This window comes from Pelodiscus sinensis, chromosome 9 (assembly GCF_049634645.1).
Source record: "Pelodiscus sinensis isolate JC-2024 chromosome 9, ASM4963464v1, whole genome shotgun sequence".
Classification (NCBI taxonomy): domain Eukaryota; kingdom Metazoa; phylum Chordata; order Testudines; family Trionychidae; genus Pelodiscus; species Pelodiscus sinensis.
Window position 1 is genome coordinate 59,481,045 of NC_134719.1, and position 19,069 is coordinate 59,500,113.

General features: G+C 48.3%; 1 protein-coding gene and 1 long non-coding RNA gene across 8 annotated transcripts in view; one reads left to right on the forward strand and one right to left on the reverse strand.

The window, feature by feature from the left end:
* Positions 1 to 16,899, reverse strand: part of LOC142830621 (uncharacterized) — a 37,973-nt gene extending 21,074 nt beyond the window's left edge. Inside the window, exons 1-2 of the long non-coding RNA XR_012906044.1 lie at positions 16,768 to 16,899; positions 3,383 to 3,484 (exon numbers count right to left, since the gene is read on the reverse strand). This is a non-coding gene — a long non-coding RNA (uncharacterized LOC142830621). The remainder of the gene's footprint in view (positions 1 to 3,382; positions 3,485 to 16,767) is intronic.
* LOC102446845 (ADAMTS-like protein 2) overlaps positions 16,642 to 19,069 on the forward strand; it is a 35,537-nt gene continuing 33,109 nt past the window's right edge. For 2 of the 7 annotated variants that reach the window (XM_075936835.1, XM_075936837.1), the window contains exon 1: positions 16,642 to 16,921. In XM_075936835.1, coding sequence (XP_075792950.1) covers positions 16,856 to 16,921 — 66 coding nt within the window. In that variant the 5' untranslated portion in view covers positions 16,642 to 16,855. The remainder of the gene's footprint in view (positions 16,922 to 19,069) is intronic. The other 5 variants (XM_075936834.1, XM_075936838.1, XM_075936830.1 and 2 more) reach the window with 5 other exon arrangements.

Genomic DNA, 19,069 nt, shown 5'->3' on the forward strand with positions numbered 1-19,069 from the left:
AACAACTTCCAGCAGCTGCCCTCAAACCGGATCAACACATCTGGTAATTCCCATGCTAGTTTCCTTGACCAAAGTCCTTGCCATACCTCGCCAGTGCATGACTCTGACCCACCGCTGGTCAGACATATGCACTGGTCAGACTTGCCACAAGTGGTGTCATGTGTACAGGTTCCCTTGAACACTTGACTCTCCTACACAGAACTATGGAGCAGCAGCTATATCAGTAAAGAAAAATAAAGAGTCCATTGTATCTTTTAGTGATTCACTTCTTGAAAGGCCTGATCCACAGCCCATTGAAGTCAACGAGAGTCTTTTCATTGACTTCAGTTGGCTTTGGCTCAGGCCCTCCTGAGGGCACGTCTACACTGGGGAGTTACTTCAAAATTACTCCTCTTATTTTGAAATAACAAGGTGAGCGTCCACACAGGAAGCCTGTTATTCCAAAATTATTCTGAAATAATGGGCTTGTTAGTTCAAAATAACAACTCCGGCTTGTGAAGAGGAATAACGCTTAGTTCAAAATAGTTATTTCGGAAGTTATTTCGAAATGACGGTACGTCTACACAGCCCAGCTCAAGTCAAATTAAGCTATGCAACTTCAGCCATGTCAATTGCATAGGTTAAGTCAAAATAGCTTAATTCGGATTTGGCCTTGTCTACGCAGCAGGAAGTCGAAGGAAGAACACTCTTCTGTCGACTTCCCTTACTCCTTGTGAAATGAGGGTTACAGGAGTTGGAATAAGAAGTCCTCCAGCTCAACGTTATTTTGAAATAAAGGCTTGTAGTGTAGACACACTCTTTGGCTGTGTCCAGACTCCATGCCTCCGTCGACGGAGGCATGTAGATTAGCCAGCTCGGAAGAGGGAAATGAAGCCGCGATTAAAATAATCGCGGCTTCATTTAAATTTAAATGGCTGCCCCGATCTGCCGATCAGCTGTTTGTCGGCAGATCGGGAGAGTCTGGACGCGATGCCCCGACAAAGAAGCCTTTCTTCATCGACACAGGTAAACCTGGTTTCACGAGGCTTACCTGTGTCGATGAAGAAAGGCTTCTTTGTCGGGGCATCGCGTCCAGACTCTCCCGATCTGCCGACAAACAGCTGATCGGCAGATCGGGGCAGCCATTTAAATTTAAATGAAGCCGCGATTATTTTAATCGCGGCTTCATTTCCCTCTTCCGAGCTGGCTAATCTACATGCCTCCGTCGACGGAGGCATGGAGTCTGGACACAGCCTTTGTTATTCCAGAATAAAGTCAGGGGTACATACCCGCATACTTAACTCTTCACTACCAGAATTTGACTTTCTAGATAAGCTCTATGAAGGCTAGCAGGTGCTGTAGATACACCCACTGCCTAGTGGTTAAAAGGAAGACATTGCAAGTCTTCTTCCTCTGGCCTGTATCAGGGGAAACCTGGGCGGAAATAATAACCCCATTATTCACTTCCTTTTACACTTGTGTGAGTTTCTATATAGTCTCATAGAGAGTCAATGCTTAGACACAAAGCAGTCAGCCATCTGTGTCGGTACACAGTTATTTTGGCCTTGGAAAGGGTTCAGAAAAGGGCAACTAAAATGATTAGGGGTTTGAAACGGGTCCCATATGAAGAGAGGTTAAAACGACTGGGACTTTTCAGTTTAGAAAAGAGGAGACTGAGGGGGGATATGATAGAGGTCTATAAAATCATGAGTGGTGTGGAGAGGGCGAATAAAAATAAGTTATTTATTAGTTCCCATAATAGAAGAACTAGAGGACACCAAATGAAGTTAATGGGTAGCAGGTTTTAAACTAATAAAAGAAAGTTCTTCACACAGCGAGTAGTCAACCTGTGGAACTCCTTGCCAGAGGAGGCTGTGAAGGCTAGGACTATAACAGAGTTTAAAGAGAAGCTAGATAATTTCATGGAGGTTAGGTCCATAAAAGGCTATTAGCCAGGGCATAGAAATGGTGTCCCTGGCCAGTTTGTCAGAGGCTGGAGAAGGATGGCAGGAGACAAATCGCTTGATCATTGTCTTCAGTCCACCCTCTCTGGGGCACCTGGCGCTGGCCACTGTCAGCAGACAGGATACTGGGCTAGATGGACCTTGGTCTGACCCAGTACGGCCGTTCTTATGTTCATACGAAAGAACTACCAAGTCCAACCTGAAGACCAGGCCAGCTAGGTAATCACTAACTTCCAAAGACAGCAACTAAAAGTGTTCCCAGCTATACTGAAAGAAGATGGGCACCCTTATCCAGTGGCTGCAGCACAAGCTTTCCACTGAGAGGCAGCAGGATGGAAGAGCAATGGGGATGATGCTTAGGTGGAGAAGCGCCTCAGAAGGGAGGGTGACACAAAAGTGCGATTAGTGTGGCTTGACTTGAATTCAATGTCAGGGCTGAGATCCTGCCTATGGGACTCCAAAGGCGGCTCTTTAAATACTCGCTTTCCCCACCAGATGGCACTCTTCTCTTCCATAAACAAACTGTTCTTCACCTCCATGGATGACCAAGAAAGCTATAGCAGGTCCCCAGCCTTCCCATGGACAGAGCTCTGCCCCGCGTCCAAAACGAGAGAGGACCTTGCGCAGAGACTCAAGTCGCTAAAGGGCTAAGACATCCTCAGCTGCTTCAAAGGAAGAATTGTTCTGGTTTTAAATACAGTTCAAGCCACAGTTCATAGGGTTGCCAGGTGTCCGATATTGGCCTGGATAGTCTAGTATTTGCGGCCTCTGTGCGGTAAACAACCCAGAAAATACCGGACATGTAAAATGTCTGGTATTTTCTGTTTCTCTCGGACGGAAGGCCGCTTGGGACATTCTTCCCCTGCCGCGTCTGGCGGGGGCAGGGGGAGCATGGGAATTTAAAGGCACAGTGACTTTTTTGTGGTTTCTTTTTTTTCCTCAAAAGCTTTTGTGTTCCCCCCCCCTTTTTTTTTTCTTTTTGCTCAACCAATTTTTTCCCTACCATGTTCAGTATTTTTTATCTGGCAACCCTCTTCACATTAGAGTAGCACCCAAACTGTGCTAGGCTCTGAATGTACGTACACAAAATCTTCAAGGTGCTTAGACAGCCTACAAGGGCAAAAACCTGGAAGACAGTGTGGAGTGCATGGCCTGTGATAGCAGGAGATCAGACCAGGTGATCACAGTGGTCCCTTCGGCCTTGGAACACATGAATCTGTAAGAGTGTGTAGGGTGATCACAGAACTGGTCTTGTTAGGTTAATGTTTTTTAAAATAGGAACTACTGCATTTCTCCCCCCTCCCCATTCATTATTTGGCTTTGTTCTGGTAAATGCTAACTTAAACATAATTACTATTGGATGTTTATATTTACATGATTCTCTGGTTCTTTTACATCGTCCTGTTGCCGGCTTCCAAATGTTATCGTTTAACGCTCACCTATTTGTTCAACTTTGTCGCCTCGTCGGGAGGAAAGATGTTCTGGTGGCTCTCGACGGGGACTCAGAAAACTGAAGTTCAAATCCTGGCTCTGCTGAATTCCTAGATTTTAAAATCAGAAAAGACCACTGTGATCATCTTCTAATCTGCCCCCCTGCCCCGAGAACTTCACTCAACTAGATTCTGTTTCAACTAGAGCAGACCTGTTAGAAAAAAAAATCTAATACTGATTTTAAAATTGCTAGAATGGGTAAATTGTTCCAGTGGTTAATGATCCTCACAGTTAAAAATTTACACCTTGTTTCTTGTCTGAAACTAGCTTCAACTCCCAGCCATTGGATCCTGTTATGCCATTGTCTGCTGGATGGAAGAGCCCTTGTTATCCAAATGCTGTTTCCCACATAGGTACTTAAAAGATTGCGATCAAGTTACCCCTTCGCCTTTGTTACGCTAAGCAGACTCTTTCCCTGAGGACACATTTTCCAAACCTTTCATCATTCTTGTGGCTCTTCGCTAAATTCTCTACAGTTTTTCACCATCCTTCTTGAATTGTGGAGACCAGAACTAGGCACAGTGTTCAAACAGCAGTCACACCACTATCAAACACCTCTCTAGTCCTACTCAGGATTCCCCTGGTCAGACATCCAAAGATTGCCTGGACAGGTCACTCTTGGGTCTAAGCTGGGGAGAATTAATATAAGCAGCTGAAGTGCTACAGAAAAAAATAAACAACCCTGCACAATTTACAGTGAGCCCCTCTGACATGTGGGCAGCAGGTCCTTGCTACAGAGACCCCAGCTGTGGAGAATTCCCTTCATGTGAGCTGTCTGTTTTCTCAGCTTAGAGAGAAACTCTGCAGCTTTTCACCCATGTCTCAAGCCTTTGCTAAAAGGCCCTTGCTCGCTTCTCCCCTCCTTCCCCTGCCCCCCAGGAAGGGCAGAGGGTCATTCCCCAATCTTACAGCTATTGTTCTGGTGTAAAGAGTTTGCAGGGCCCAAGGGAGTTGGCTGCAACGCATGGCCAGGCTGCCCAGCCAAGGCAGCAAGTGAGCAGCCAGGTGGGCGGGCGCTGGGCAGTGTGGAGACCTCAAGATATGGGGCCCCAGGCAATCACCTTGTGTGCTATGCCCTAAAGTTGGGCCTGGCAGTGACAAGGTTATAATGAGCCCCCCACCTTGCATCTCGGGCTATCCTGGATGCCTCCTGTCTCCTTTGTTCTAAATGAAGAGGACTTTGAGTTTTTACTGCCTTCTCCAGAATCACCTCTCCATTACATGGCTGGTGTCGCTGATCAGCGAGGGTATTCCCCAGGGCGCTCCCATCATGGTGAACGAGCAATCACACTAGTGCTTCTGTTACTGACAGATGAAGAACCTGGTCCAAAGCTCCCTGAAGTCAGTGGAAAGATTCCCATTGGCTTCAGCAGGCTTTGGATAAAGGTCCTTTATTAGGTACAGCCCATTGAACGGGGAGGCAGTGCTGAATGAACTGGGCCAAGAAGCATTTGGGGAAAAAATCCCCCGTTGCTAAAAACCAGAACAGCAACCCGGGGAAAGCAGCATTTCAGTCTGCCTGGTACGTCGACACTAATCTTTCCATGGGCACCCACTCCCATAGCTGGCACTAGTGCAGCCCCAGGAGTAAGAGCCCTCGTGCAGACAGGGCATGGAGTGTTTCACCCCCGTGCCACTTAACCATGTGCAGATCAGGGCTAGGGAACATGGTGGGAAAAACTCCACGCGGCTACTCCATGGCTACCCCCAGCCGTGCTGGGGCAGCAAGGATGAGAGGGGTTAGGAAGCCCAGGCCAGACAAGGCTGAGGCTCCCTGAGGGAGAGAGCACAGCAATTAGCCAGAAGAGCAGCCTTTCCGCTCTACCACCACCAGGCCTGGAGCTCTGCTGAGTTACAGGCTAACACGGCTGCTCCATGGGCACTGGTATCATCTCTGCTGGGAAGGGCTGTTTCCCAAAGGGCCAGGTAAGCCCTATGAGATGTCAACAGCCGTAATGAATAGTAAGGATGGAAAATCCTATTTAACTGGCTAACGGGTGAAATGTAGCTAGCCAATGAAGGGGGGGCCTCCTGGGGGAGGCTCCCCTCCTGACCACCACAGCCAGGCTGGAGTGGACTCCTCTTCCTGGACAGGGGCTGCTCTGGCCAGCTGGAGCATCCCTGCCTGAGGCGAGCCCCACAGGGCTGGCAGGCAGGAAGGAAGGATGCTGCTCCAGCCCCCAGAACCAGTAAGCCTCACTCGTTAGCCTAACCGGTTAACCATTCACGTCCCTAATCAATAGCAGCAGCACTGAGCAGCTATGAAGCCCAGGGACCGCTGAACCGATCTAGTGGGTGACGAACGGGTAGACTGACGGCAGCACGTCGCAGTCCGTCTTGCTGGCGGGTTTGTCCCAGAATCTCGGGGCGGTGAAGCCACATGTCCCAAAACCTGACAAAGCCTCAGCAGCGCCTGGCAACCAAGGCTGCGGAATTTCACACACTTCTGGTTGGGGAGGGGTCCTTAGCCAACAGGCTGATTGTGCACCAAGAAAGCACAGCTGCCGGCAGCTGTCTCGCCGTCACACGGTCGCCCCGCGCTACCTGCACATGGCAGCCTGGTGAAAGAGGCGGCAGGTGTGCTGGGAGGGGAGATGAGAATTCTTTCCCTGGCCCCCATATTTTGTGGAGGGTCCAGGAAGCTGTTACTTCTAGGGTAGGACGATCATTGACGGCCCCCACAACCCACTCCCGTGTTCTTACACCTTCATCTGAACAGTCGCTTTAATACTGGCCCCTTTGTGGGTGACATCACAGTGTTGCTTAGTGGGCCATGGTGTGCTGGTTGCTGTCCAGACGAAGGGTACGTCTAGACTACCGCGTTTTGTCGACGGAAGTTTTGTCGACAGATACTGTCGACAAAACTTCCGTCGACAATTTGCGTCCAGACACATGGAGTTCTGTCGACAAAGCAAGCCGCTTTGTCGACAGAACTCCGTAGTCTGGACGCAGTTTTACAGGCAATAACACCTTCTGTCGACAGAGTTCTGTCGACAGAAAGTGTTTTGCCTCGTAAAACGAGGTATACCAGCGTCGATAAAACCGCGGAGTTCTGTCGACGTTATGTCGACAGAACTCCGCGGTAGTGTAGACGCTGGTATTGTTTTGTCGACAAAAGTCCACTTTTGTCGACAAAACTAGGTAGTCTAGACACACCCATAGTAAGAGACAGCTTCTGCCCTGAACACTTATCGCCAAACAGGCAGGACAAAGGGGGGGCGGGGCAGAGGCACAGAAAGGAGACGCGACATGCCTAAGGAACTTGCTCTCCCCACCAGTCTCAAACCTCCCTCTGCTTGGGTGATCTAACCAAGCGAGGCTGTTTGGGGCACGTGAATCACGGTGGTTAGTGTTTACACAGCACGGAGCAAATGAAGGCCCGGCCCATGATTCAGGCTTCCAAGCTAGGTCCACAAAGGCACCGTGCTGTAGCACTCAAGTTTAGGCCCTAGCTACATGGGATGGAGACGGACTCGGAGGGGGTGGGGGGTTTCTTTCCTGCCTGGGCCCAGAGAATTCTGCACTGTCGCAGGAACAATAACATTGCTGCATCCTGGGCCATTTGACGCAGCACAGGAAAGAGCAGGAGCTGCTCTCAAATGCACCATCCCCATTTAAAAACTCCCACAAGACAGCTATTCACAGCAATGGAAGGAAGCGAAGCTGAATTGTAACACAGATGCTGTATGGGTATGTCTACATGGCATCCCTCTTCCGAGAGAGGGATGCAAATGCAGCCGAGCGAATTTGCAAATGAAGCGCGGATTTGAATTTCCCATGCTTCATTTGCATAATCGCGTCCCGCCGCTTTTTCGAAATACTCTATTTCGAAATAAAAAACACTGTGTAGAAGCGGTTATTTTGAAAGAAACCCCTTCTTTCGAAATAACCCGTACTTCTTAAAAAATGAGCTTTAACGGTTATTTCGAAAGAAGGGGTTTCTTTCAAAATAACCACGTCTACATGGCCGTTTTTATCTCGAAATAGGGTATTTCGAAATAGCGGCCGGACACAATTATGCAAATGAAGCACGGGAAATTCAAATCCGCGCTTTATTTGTAATTTCACTCGGCTGCATTTACAGTCCTCTCTCGAAAGAGGGATGCAGTGTAGACATACTTCCGGGGTCCTATCCCAGGCACGATGAAATGGGAAACTGACAGCAACCCAGCAGCAACAAACAGAAAACTAACGCAGAGTGAATTATTCAGTGGCTGACTGGGAGCAACAGCATCCCATTGAAATAAAACGGATAATGGATTTAATGGGATGTGCAGTGTTATGTCTAAGTCATATTCCTACTATGAACTAGCCACATGCACAATTCTGTGTTATTCATTAGTAGATGGTAGCCCCGCTAGGTACCAGTGAGAGATCAGGGTTCCCTCATGCATGATGGACACACGCGAAACCAAGACAATCTCTACCCCAAAAAGCTTGCTTTTAATTTTGCATTTAGCATTTGTCCCCCAAAGGCCATGTGGTCTAGTGCAGCGGCTTTCCAGACTACGGTATTCTTTTCGGGAATCTGACTTTCCTTGCCTACCCCAGGTTTTATCTCACAGCAAACAGGGTGTTATCTGAAGGTTTCTTTCATCTGAAGAAGTGGGTTGTGCCCATGAAAGCTCATGCTACCATCTCCATGTTTTGTTAATCTCTAAGGTGCTGCCAGACTATTTGTTGTTTTTTAAGTTTTTTTAGTAGGCAGGGTGTTATCCCTAGGAGTCATCCAAAAAGACCCAATCACAGTCCTTGAAAGGAGTCTGTATTAATAGCCAGGACGTTTTAAAGGCTTCTTTGGCAAGTCACTGCTGGAAGGATACCAATCCTCCATCCACAGACAGGAAAAAGAAACTGCTCCTAAAAGAAAAAAGGACTATAGAACATAAAAACATAAGAACGGCCGTACTGGGTCAGACCAAAGGTCCTTCTAGCCCAGTATCCTGTCTGCCGACAGTGGCCAGCACCAGGTGCCCCAGAGAGGGTGGACTGAAGACAATGATCAAGCGATTTATCTCCTGCCATCTCTCTCCAGCCTCTGACAAACAGAGGCCAAGGACACCATTTTATCCCCTGGCTAATAGCCTTTTATGGACCTAACCTCCATGAAATTATCTAGCTTCTCTTTAAACTCTATTATAGTCCTAGCCTTCACAGCCTCCTCTGGCAAGGAGTTCCACAGGTTGACTACATGCTGTGTGAAAAAGAACTTTCTTTTATTAGTTTAAAACCTGCTCCCCATTAATTTCATTTGGTGTCCTCTAGTTCTTCTATTTAGGGAACTAATAAATAACTACATAGTCCTGTTTTTTTGTTTCAGCTACACCAGACTAACATGGCTACATTTCTATCACTGCTCCTAAAAGCATGGAAACAGTACGTTTTCCAGGAGGGATAAGGTGGATTTCTCTAGTTTAACCTGGGTGCCACGGCAGGGTTCCCAGACAGACCTGGGCTCAACATTACTTCTTTATCTTTTCTCTTCATCCTGTTTCTTTGAATGAGCCAGGTGCCTGGGCATGTTTTTGTCATTCGGCTCCAATGAAAACGGTGCCCTTTGTGCTCCTTGACGCTTTGCTCAGCCTCGCTCGTTTGAGCTGGCTTTATCAGGCCTCACGCCTGGCTGGAAGAGCTAGGGAATTCCCTACGTGAAAGTGCATTCGTGGCTTTCCCCTCGGTCGGACGGGCGGATCAAACGGTCTGGCGCGTCCAGCTGCGTGCACTGAACTTCAACTTCTTGCTCTCTGTTGCATCGCGTTGCTTGTTTATTTCAGCTTGGAAGCAATTTCTGGCCATTGGAGAAGTCAATTAATAGAACTGCCATATGATTTTTAAACAATCTTCCCCTTTGTTTCCCCTAAGTGAGTAGGAATTAGGTGTCCCTGACTTCCCTGTTTCCAGTCAACTGCTTTGATCAGGGGTTCCCACCACCGCCTCCATGAACCTAAGCTCCCAGTTGGCATCCCTCAGTGATTTCTCTGCCCTGAGGCTAAGATTCTCCAGGGGAGAGGAGAAATGTGGAGGCTCAGATCAGCTTCCCACACTAATTGTGCCACATCTGGCATGCAGATCCGCCCTCCGTTGTTCCAGAGCCTAGTCCCCTGGCTTTGGAACACCTGATTCCATTTTGCACTGCCTCCGCCCTGGCTCCGATGCTTGGTGTCACAGAAAGCTGGCTACTGGGGAAGGCGCAGAAAGGGGCACAAGCAGGCAGAGGATCACACGAATCGTTGTGACGGTCGCACAAGTGCTCTCCAAGCCAATGGAAAAAGTGCATCTGAGAAAGACTCGCTACAAGGTAAATATTCAGCTCGATTCACTGAGCCACGTGATTTCTGTTCACTGGCCATAGCCCCCTTCGTTGTGCAGAGCAAGAGCAGAAGATATCGTTATGATCATCTTCTCTAATCCTCTGTATAACTCCTCCAAAATAGTCCTAGAGCAGCTCTTTAGAAAAAAAAAATCCAACCTTGGTTTAAATGTCAGTGATGGAGAATCTACCATGACCCTTGAAAAACTGATCCAGGAGTTAATTACCATCACTGGTAAAAATACACGCCTTACGTCCACTCTGAATTTGTCTAATGCCATTGGATATGTTGTAAAAACAATTGGATACATGATAGAAACCAACATTTAAAATGGTCTCATAGAAAATGGGGCATGTTATCCATGATGATCAGATTTATTTTAGCTGGGCATCACTCTGGGGCGCAAATCTGCTATGCATTTGAGAGAGTTTGTATGTCTGTCTCTCTGTCCGTCTGTCCGTGAATCTATTTGTTCAAGAACTCATCTTAAATGGTAAAAACTCGGACCACCGAATTTGGTAGGCAGCTTCCTCTTATCCTAGTTTAAAGCAAGGTCAGGGTTTGATTGTGCCAAGATAATCGTATGTGCCTGGAATGCAACTGTTTCTCATAAAACGGAAAGGGAGGAGTCTGTTAGCAGGCACTGTTATACTGTATAATGACCACAAGAGGAAGCAAGGGGCCAGAGATGGGGACCGGGACAGCTATAACCCCATTGAGCCAGCAGGGGGCTAGGGAGGAGAAAGAGACAGCTATGTACTATATATTTATTTGAGAGAGTGTGTCTGTATTGCTGTGTCTAAACTACATCCCTTTTCTCGAAAAAGGGATGTAAATTAGACACTTTGAAATTGCAAATGAAGCCAAGATTTAAATGTCCCGTGCTTCATTTGCATAATGGCAGCCGCGGTTTGGCTCTGAAATAGAATGTGACATTATTCATTATATGGATGCATTTACTGGCACTGTTTTAGTTCCTAAGCATCCCAGTCACGGAGCAGCACCTCATTGTGGTTGGTACCCGATAAACACAGCACTAAGAAACAGTCCCTGCCCCGAGAAGGCTGGCATCAAATATAAAATATTTGTGGAGCCCCCAAACCAAAGGGGAATGTTTTCCCCCAGCTTGATGCAGCTCTCATCTTGAGGACCCTTCCAGGAAAACGCCCTGGAGTGGGGAGACTGACCCGTTGGCAGGGGAAGCTCTCCACTTTCCATCTGAAAAATACTCAATCCAAGACGACATTAAACAAATTTTGGTGGGTCACCGTTGATGGTCATAATCAGCAGGACCTGGGGTTAACCCTGGGACATCTGCTCAGCTTCCGCCTCTACCGTGAACAAACCAAAAGGAAAACGGAAGCCAGGGTCAACATCCTACAGAAGTTTGCTGAAACATCTTGGGGATGTGATGCCCACATGCGCCAAATACTGTCACGAACCTTGGTCCATTCCTCAGTGGGATACTGTACGTCTGTTTGGAGTGGCAGCCCACATGCAATGTTAGTGGACATCAAAACTAATGGTACTCTTTGAATAATTAACAGCACCCTCCCATCAAAGCCATTGCCATGGCAAATAACAGGCGAGATGCTGCAACAGTTGCACTCCACCATGACCTAGAACAGTGTTTCTCAACTTTTTTGTATAAAGTATCCCTTTATAATTAATTATAAATAATTATAAGTACCCCCAGTACCCACAGTTTTCAGACACACAAATTGCAACACATTTGTTTAAAGCAGCTGGGCGGGTGATGAAATTTTTGGGTGTAAAACGTACAAAAATAAATAATAAAACGCTGTCAAACTTACAGCAAAAATTCAGTTTTCTCCAAATTTCAATTGTGTTGATATACCCCTCGACTTCTCTTGAGTACCCTAAGGGTACTCATACCACTGGTTGAAAAAACACTGACCTAGAACATCCCACTGGCCACCAGCTAAAATTAAGAAACCCCTTCTGGTTTCGGCTCTCCTTGCAGGAGATAACGGTGTTCGCATAAAGCAAAAATCTAATCGATGACCCAACCGTGAAAGTGCCAGGCTTCCCTGAACCCTTGGCGCATATGGACAGCTCTAAACCATATCCGTCCCCAACACAGGAAATATTACTCCCTGGATGGAAAGCGAGGGAATGGCCAAACTGGGTCTGCAGCATAGTGTGATCAATCAGACACAGCATGGATGGTTGCCCAATTTATGCTCATCCTGAAGGTGCCGCAGCCAGTCATATGGCTACCTCCTCTGCTCTAGACAGGCTACGAGACCTTAAGAATCAACTGTCGTCACGCTGTTGCTTTCACTATTCTACTATTACCATATGGTCGGAGAGGAGTTCGTGCCCGGCCCACCTCGGTTTGTGAGCCACATCTATCAGCTGGTATGACCCAATCTTTGTGAGCACTGTCAGAAGCACAACAGAGGTGTTCTCCCTGGGCTTTGGGATGCTTGTGTGGAGCTTCTGCTGAAGTCAACAAGCGTGCTACCCATGCCTCTGATCTGAAGGCAGAATCAGACCACCAGCTGTTCATGGGCTCCCCCAGGCCACCTGACCTGACTGCTGTTTGTCTTCAAAACCTTACTGACTGACCCTCAGACATTTTACAGTAAGAGCCTTCTGATGCCATTGGAAGAAGAGCACTAAAAGATGGGGTTCGGAAAAGTCATATGGGATTATTAACACCACAGGGCTGTGTCTACACTGGCATGAATTTCCGGAAATGCTTAAAACGGAATACTAGTCCGGTTTCAGTTTTTCCGGAAAAGGAGCGTCTACATTGGCAGGCTGCTTTTCTGGAAAAGCCCTTTTTCCCGAAAAGCGTCTGTGGCCAACGTAGATGCGCTTTTCCGGAAAAGACTACTGGGCTGTCTACAATGACCCTTTTCTGGAACAGTGTTCCGGAATAAGGACTTATGCCCGAGCGGGAGCAGAATAGTTTTTCTGGAATAGCGGCTGATTTTGTACAGTAGAGCATCGTTGCTTTTCCGGAAATTCAAGGTTCAGTGTAGACAGCTCGCAGCTTATTCCGGAAAAGCGGCTGATTTTCCGGAATAAGTGGCCCAGTGTAGACACAGCCCAGATGTAATGCCAAGATTGTAGATCCTACCAACCACTGACTGTAGACCCAATAGCGCCAGCTTTGGAGTGCAGTTACATGCTCATGCCAAAATTCTTACTCCTATTTTATGAGGCCCCAATTCAGCCAAGCACTTAAGCATGTGCTTCACAAGACGGGACTGCTCACATGCTTAACGTTCAGCCATTCAGCGCCTCGGGTACCAGATCTGGAGACTATGTCCCATCCCTCAAGTGCCAGGATTCAATCTCCCGGGAATTGAGTTTGGTTCCATCCCCGCAGAAAAGCCAATGAACCTCTAGTGATAGTGTTTCTGTGCAGGCTGATGGACACACAGTCCACCCTCAAATCAGGTGTGTGCTTGGCAAGCCCCATTTTCCAGGTGAGATTTGTAGCGCATGATTCCAGTTATAGCGGGGTTTATAATCTGGGTAGGCGTGCAGATAGATAATCCCTCTTTCTTTGGGAGAACAGATTTACTAGGTGATACCAGCACTGATGTTAGAGCTTCTTTCATTCATAGCTGGGACACACGTCATCTACCAACCACCCAACCTTGTAGGAAGTGTTATGCTGCTACTCCCACATTCTGGGCCTGGGTCCAGTTCCCTGCCACCACATCTGATGGTAGAGGTGTTTTGGCCTGGACATGAGCCATCAATAACCCCTCCAAACTGCAATATAATATTAATATCCAGTTGCTGCTACATGTGGACAAGCCACTGTATGGGAACTCTGAAGACTGAGGTCTATTCCCAACTCTGCCACTGACCTGCTGAGTGACCTTGGGCAAGTCATCTCATCTCTCTGTGCCTCAGTTTCCCCTCCTGCCCATTATGTATCTTGCCTGTTTAGATTGTAAGCTTCTGTGTGTTACCATAATACAAATAACTAAACATTAAATAACCTATCATTAATCCAAAATACCCTTACATAATAGATTTCAAAGCACTTGTCAATCTTTATTGTAATTACCTCACATGCCTCTGGGGAGCAGGGCAGTGCTAATACCTGCACTGTACAAATACAGACTGGGGAATATAGACTTTCCCAAAGCCACACAGGAAGTCAGTGGCGAAGCAAAGTTTTGTACAAAGGACTCCCAAATCCTAAGATCGTGCCCTAACCTCTTAAGCAACCTTCCTCCATACAATTACATAATAACATCAAAATAATTAAAACCCAACGGGGTTGTAGAACATGCTGCCCTTCATCTTTGGGGTCTACTCTATGTAGCAAGGCCCTATCTCTTAGGATTTGTTATCCTTTATCTCTTGGGCATGTTCAGTCTACCTGCATCAAACTCCACTTGTCAATAACCTCACTAAGAAGATAGAAGGGCCGTGTCCAGACTCAGGGGGTTTTTCGGGAAAAGTAGTCTTTTCCCGAAAAAACTTCCCCTGCGTCCAGACTCAAGCCGCGTTCTTTCGTTTCACGAGGAAGAATGCCTTCCTTCGAAAGTTCCTCTTTCGAAGGAAGGCGTTCTTCAATGTAAAGAGGCCGTCTTCGAAAGAGAGCATCCAGACTCGCTGGGTGCTCTCTTTCGAAAAAGCGGATTTCTCTTTCGAAAGATCCGCCTGCAGTCTAGACGCGATCTTTCGAAAGAGGCTCTTTCGAAAGAAACCTGCAGTCTAGACATAGCAAAGGTGACATGCTGCTGGACGACCATATATTATCTAACCTAGATATTAAGTCTATGCCAGCATGTTGCAGCTACAGAGATGGTTTTCCTTTCATCTCTGAAAGACATAACACCCACCAAACTGTCCTCAAAATCCGGGCATACTCAATTTACCAGAATCCCAATCTGGCATTAGGAGATACAGTGACCTGTTTGATAAGGGTGTGAACTACAGATGAGCAAAACATTAAAAATAAGTCTGTCGCTATTTAAATTTAGCCATGTCTATGGCCTCCTCTGGTCCACTCTCCAGCAACAAGTGAGTGCCTGAGCTTGTTAGCATGAATAATTTGCACAAAACTGAAGGCCTGACCAGGCACTGAAAGCAAACTTCAAATTGCACATTTTAATGCAACTCCTTATTTTGTGCTTGCAAACTATTCATGGAGGGAAAAGGCTTTTAAAGGAGAAACGGACATCCAATTTAGAATAACGACTATATCCAAAAATCTGCCTGGGAACATTTTATAAATGAGAAAAAGAGGGAACATTCCAGTGATAAATATGCTTTATAATTTATTTGCTCCACTCTGGGAAAAATCAAATTCCTGTATTTTGACAGATTCATACCCTATGGAAGTAGCGAAAATAGCCACCCAACACCCACACTTTGCCACCCCACTTGTGGGGAGGAGGAGGGGGGTTCTTCAAAGAAATTGATGGCAGGAAGCCTTTCAAATCAAAGGGGGAGTTCCTGGACACCTAAAATGTCTAGGATTTCAAGTCATTAGTCAACATTTGTTTGTTCAGCCTCCTCCCCTTCAGACGCCAGTTTTGCCCTCCACGATTGTAGATATATGGGCGGCAGCCTGTTTGTATTAAGCACCATCAGGACTGCAGGAGTGCAGGGTTTCCTTCATGCTGCCTGACAGCTCTTTGAAAATGGGGCTGGCTCATAAAAGCCAGATGGATGATGGGATGACAGGCGAGAAATCATGGGTATTACTTAGTTTGACCCCACGCTTCAGAATTCCAGTGCTTTCCGGCAAAGCATCCCACAGTTGCAAAAAAATCCCACAAAGCACAGAGCTCCGCAGTGGCATTACTCTCGCATTTCTACACAGCATGCTGAAAGCGTAATTCGAAACAACACAGTTCTGCGTGGACAATGAGCCCAAAGCCCTGGTCTACACGAGGACTGTATTTCAAAATAACCTTCCCCAAGGTTGAATGTAAAAGCGGAGCGTCCACACTAAGCCTGTTATTTGGAAATAACGGGCCATGGAATTCGAAATCTGCACTCCTGCTTGCCATCAGGAGAAACACTAATTCCGAAATGATTATTTCGGTCGTGTGGACACGCCGATGCTGCTATTACTCCCCAGGGTAATTTGAGCTAATTACTTTCCAGTGCTTCCTGGGACTCTAAGTCCGAGGCAGCACGTCTACATTAACGGAGCCTGCCTCAGACTAATTTCGAGGCTTCCCCGGAGTGTGGACACGCTAGTTCGAGTTTGTTAAATCGGGAGTTATTAAGTCAAATTTACTAATTTCGAAATAGTTTCCTAGTGTAGACTTGGCCAAAGGGAAGCATCTTAACCCAGAACAACAAGGTGGGGTGGATACATTGTGGGCACAACAGTTGTTCTGGATCATTTAACAGAAACGAAGATAAGCTCAAGCAACTTTAATACGTGGGCCAGCATTAACTACAAAATTCAATTGACCTAAGGTCCCATAGGCGACTACTAGGGAGAGACATAAGGGGAGCACCCACCACTTGACTGCCCTCCCCCCCCCATGATTCTTCCTCGCACCACCCCTGGCCCTAGGAGGTTGCTGGCCCGGAATAACCTCCTCCCTTCCCCTCTTTCTGTCCCTGCCCTGGCCCCCATCTACCTCTGGGATTCTTTCCCCAGCCCTGTCTAGGCGTCCCTGCCTCGTGCCTCAGTTTCCCCACCTGCAAAGTGGGGGCGTATAACTCTCACACCTGGCTACTCTCGGCCAGCTTTCATTCAGGAACATCTGCAAGCAGGTGTCAGTCCTGGATGGAAGGGGCCCTGGCAAGGCCGAGCGGCTTGATCCGGTGTGGATCCGGATTCTCAGACACGCAGCCTGGGAGAGGGACTGGCTCTTCGGCCCCGGCTGGAGGGAGCCTCAGCCCGCCCCCCCCCCCCCCCCACGGGAGCTGCGGAGGCGGGGAGGGGGCCGGGTTGGGCTCCCTTTGTCTGCCTCCCGGGGCGGCGGGCGGCTCGTGTCAATCAGGCCCCGGCCGGGCGGCGGGCGCCCCGCCACCAAACAGGTTGGAAAGTCATTAATTACCCAGCCATGCAGGGCTGCGCTCCGCCGCCTGCCGCTGCCTCCGGGCTGCCGCCGCCGCCGCCTTGTTCCCACGGAGCCCGAGCGCAGGATGGCCGCCCGCCGCCTGGCCCCGCTGCTGCTGCCGCTGCTGCTCGCCTCCGCCCCGGGCGCTAAGGTAAGGGGCGGGCGGGCTGGGTGCCAGCGCGGGGGGCGCTCACCCCCGAGCTCCAGCGGGATCCCCTCCGCCGCGCGGCCCCAGCCACGCTGCCCGGCTGCACGCGGCTTGCCTGGCCCTCAGGATCACCCCCCGTCGCCCACCAGATCAGCTCTTTTCCTGCCTTGTCTCTCCCCCCCCCACCGCAAGCTGCCCAGGAGAGGGCAAGAGCCTGGTGGAAACAGAGGTCCAGCAGCCAGCTGCTTGCAAAACCTCCTAGGGGGTCCAGCCAGTTCTGAAGCAGTAGGCGCTGTAGCGAATTAGCCCCGTTATTCTGAAAATATAAATACTACAGTGGCTACTGCTATAGCCAACCAGCCCCACTTACCCAGCCACATGGCCAGCGGCCAGCCTGTGGGACACTAGGGGCCTAGGAGTTTTGCAAACTCACATGGGGAGCAAGAAGGCAACTCCTGTTCCCTCTGCTAGCTCCCCAGGTTTAACTCAGCAGTGGCTAGAGACCAGGTGTGGAGGCCTGGTGGGCACTGGGCATCTCTGATTCTGCTGGACCTGACAACAGGATGGGAACCAGGGCTAAATTCCTAGAAATGCCTTTGGGGAAATGAAGGGCAGGCTGGGATACCCAGGGGCTGCCCCCATGAGTAAGGCAAGTGAAATTGGACCCTGGATCTGGAAGCTAGATTGCAGTGCCATGACTGTAAGCGTGAACCCAGCCAAACCCATATGGTGCCTATGTTTACAAACCCTGTCAAGGCTTTCTTGGATTAGCGCTCATGCTCGGATTGCTTCAGTTTCACGCACATGCCAACGGAAAGGCTTGAACGTCTTCTGGGTGGGTCAATGGGATATGTCTGTTATGAACTGGATTTTTCCTAACCCTGTTTCAAGGCAGGTTGGGAAACAGATTGTGCTCTGCTTGCCCTAGAATTCCCTCCGGGCACATCTACGCTAGGAAATTATTTCGAAATAACCAAATTCAAATTAATAATAACTCCCGAAATAACTATTTCAAAGTAAGCTTATTCCCTGAGGAAAGCAGGAGTACAGATTTCGAAAACGGGCTTGGTAGTGTGAATGCTCTGCTTACTATTTTGAAATAAGGGGGGTTATTTCGAAATAACTCCTTGTGTGCACCAGGGCTCTGTGGATTGGCTCTCTCTGGCTATGTCTACACTGCAGTTCTTTTTCAGAAAAAGGTACGCAAATTGCGAACCGCAATTTGCATTCCTTTTTCCAATTCTTTTTTCGGAAGAGGCTTTTCCGACATTTGGCCCGACTACTTGGGGCCAAAAGTGGGAAAAACCACCTTTTTCGGAAGAGCCCTTATTCCTCGTAAAATGAGGAATACAAGGCTTCCGAAAGAACACACCTGCTTTTTCAGAAACGGATAAAAAAACGGATGCGTTCCCTGGACACGGCAGACTTTTTCCGGAATCCCTCTGGTATCCGGAAAAGCTCTGTAGTGTAGACATAGCCTCTCTCTGTTCTGGCTCTGGAAAGGAGTGGTGGATGAGAAATGGCATCTTTCCTCAGTGCAGGAGCATAGGTCAACACCAGCTGAATTCTGTAGGAACAGGGCTTTTCCCCCTAAGAAGTGCGTAAAACTGGTCAAGAATTAGCCCGTAAGCATACAGGGGAATAAGTATCCTCACCTGCCAAATTATGGACCCCTTCCTTTAAAGCTGGAGTATTGTGAAGGAATATAATGGTGTTATTCTTTTATTAGCCGCAGAGAAACCAGGCCCTTTGTACCACTAGTAACCAGTGCTCACTAGCCTACCGATGGCCATTCTGTCCTTCCCCTCGCCACTCCTTCCCCCTCCCCCAGTGTGCGTGCAGTAGGCTCCTGGCTTAGCCAGCCCCTTTCACCATTAACGGCTGCTGTGTGAGCATTAGAGCCCTCAAGCCATTCATTTTGTCCTTTATGGAGCACCCTCTGACCTAGCAGCCAGGCTCTTTTTAGAGCTCTGTCCCCTTTAATAACACTTGTTTCCTAGCGGCTGTAAAACCCTTCTGTGAAATTCTCTTATTACAGGGCACTCACTCAAAGGCCTGGCCTGTAGGAACCACCTCCGTTATTATCACCGGAGGAGGCAAAATCCTAACTTCAGTCATTCCATGGCACAGGGCCGCGACCTCCTCTTGGCT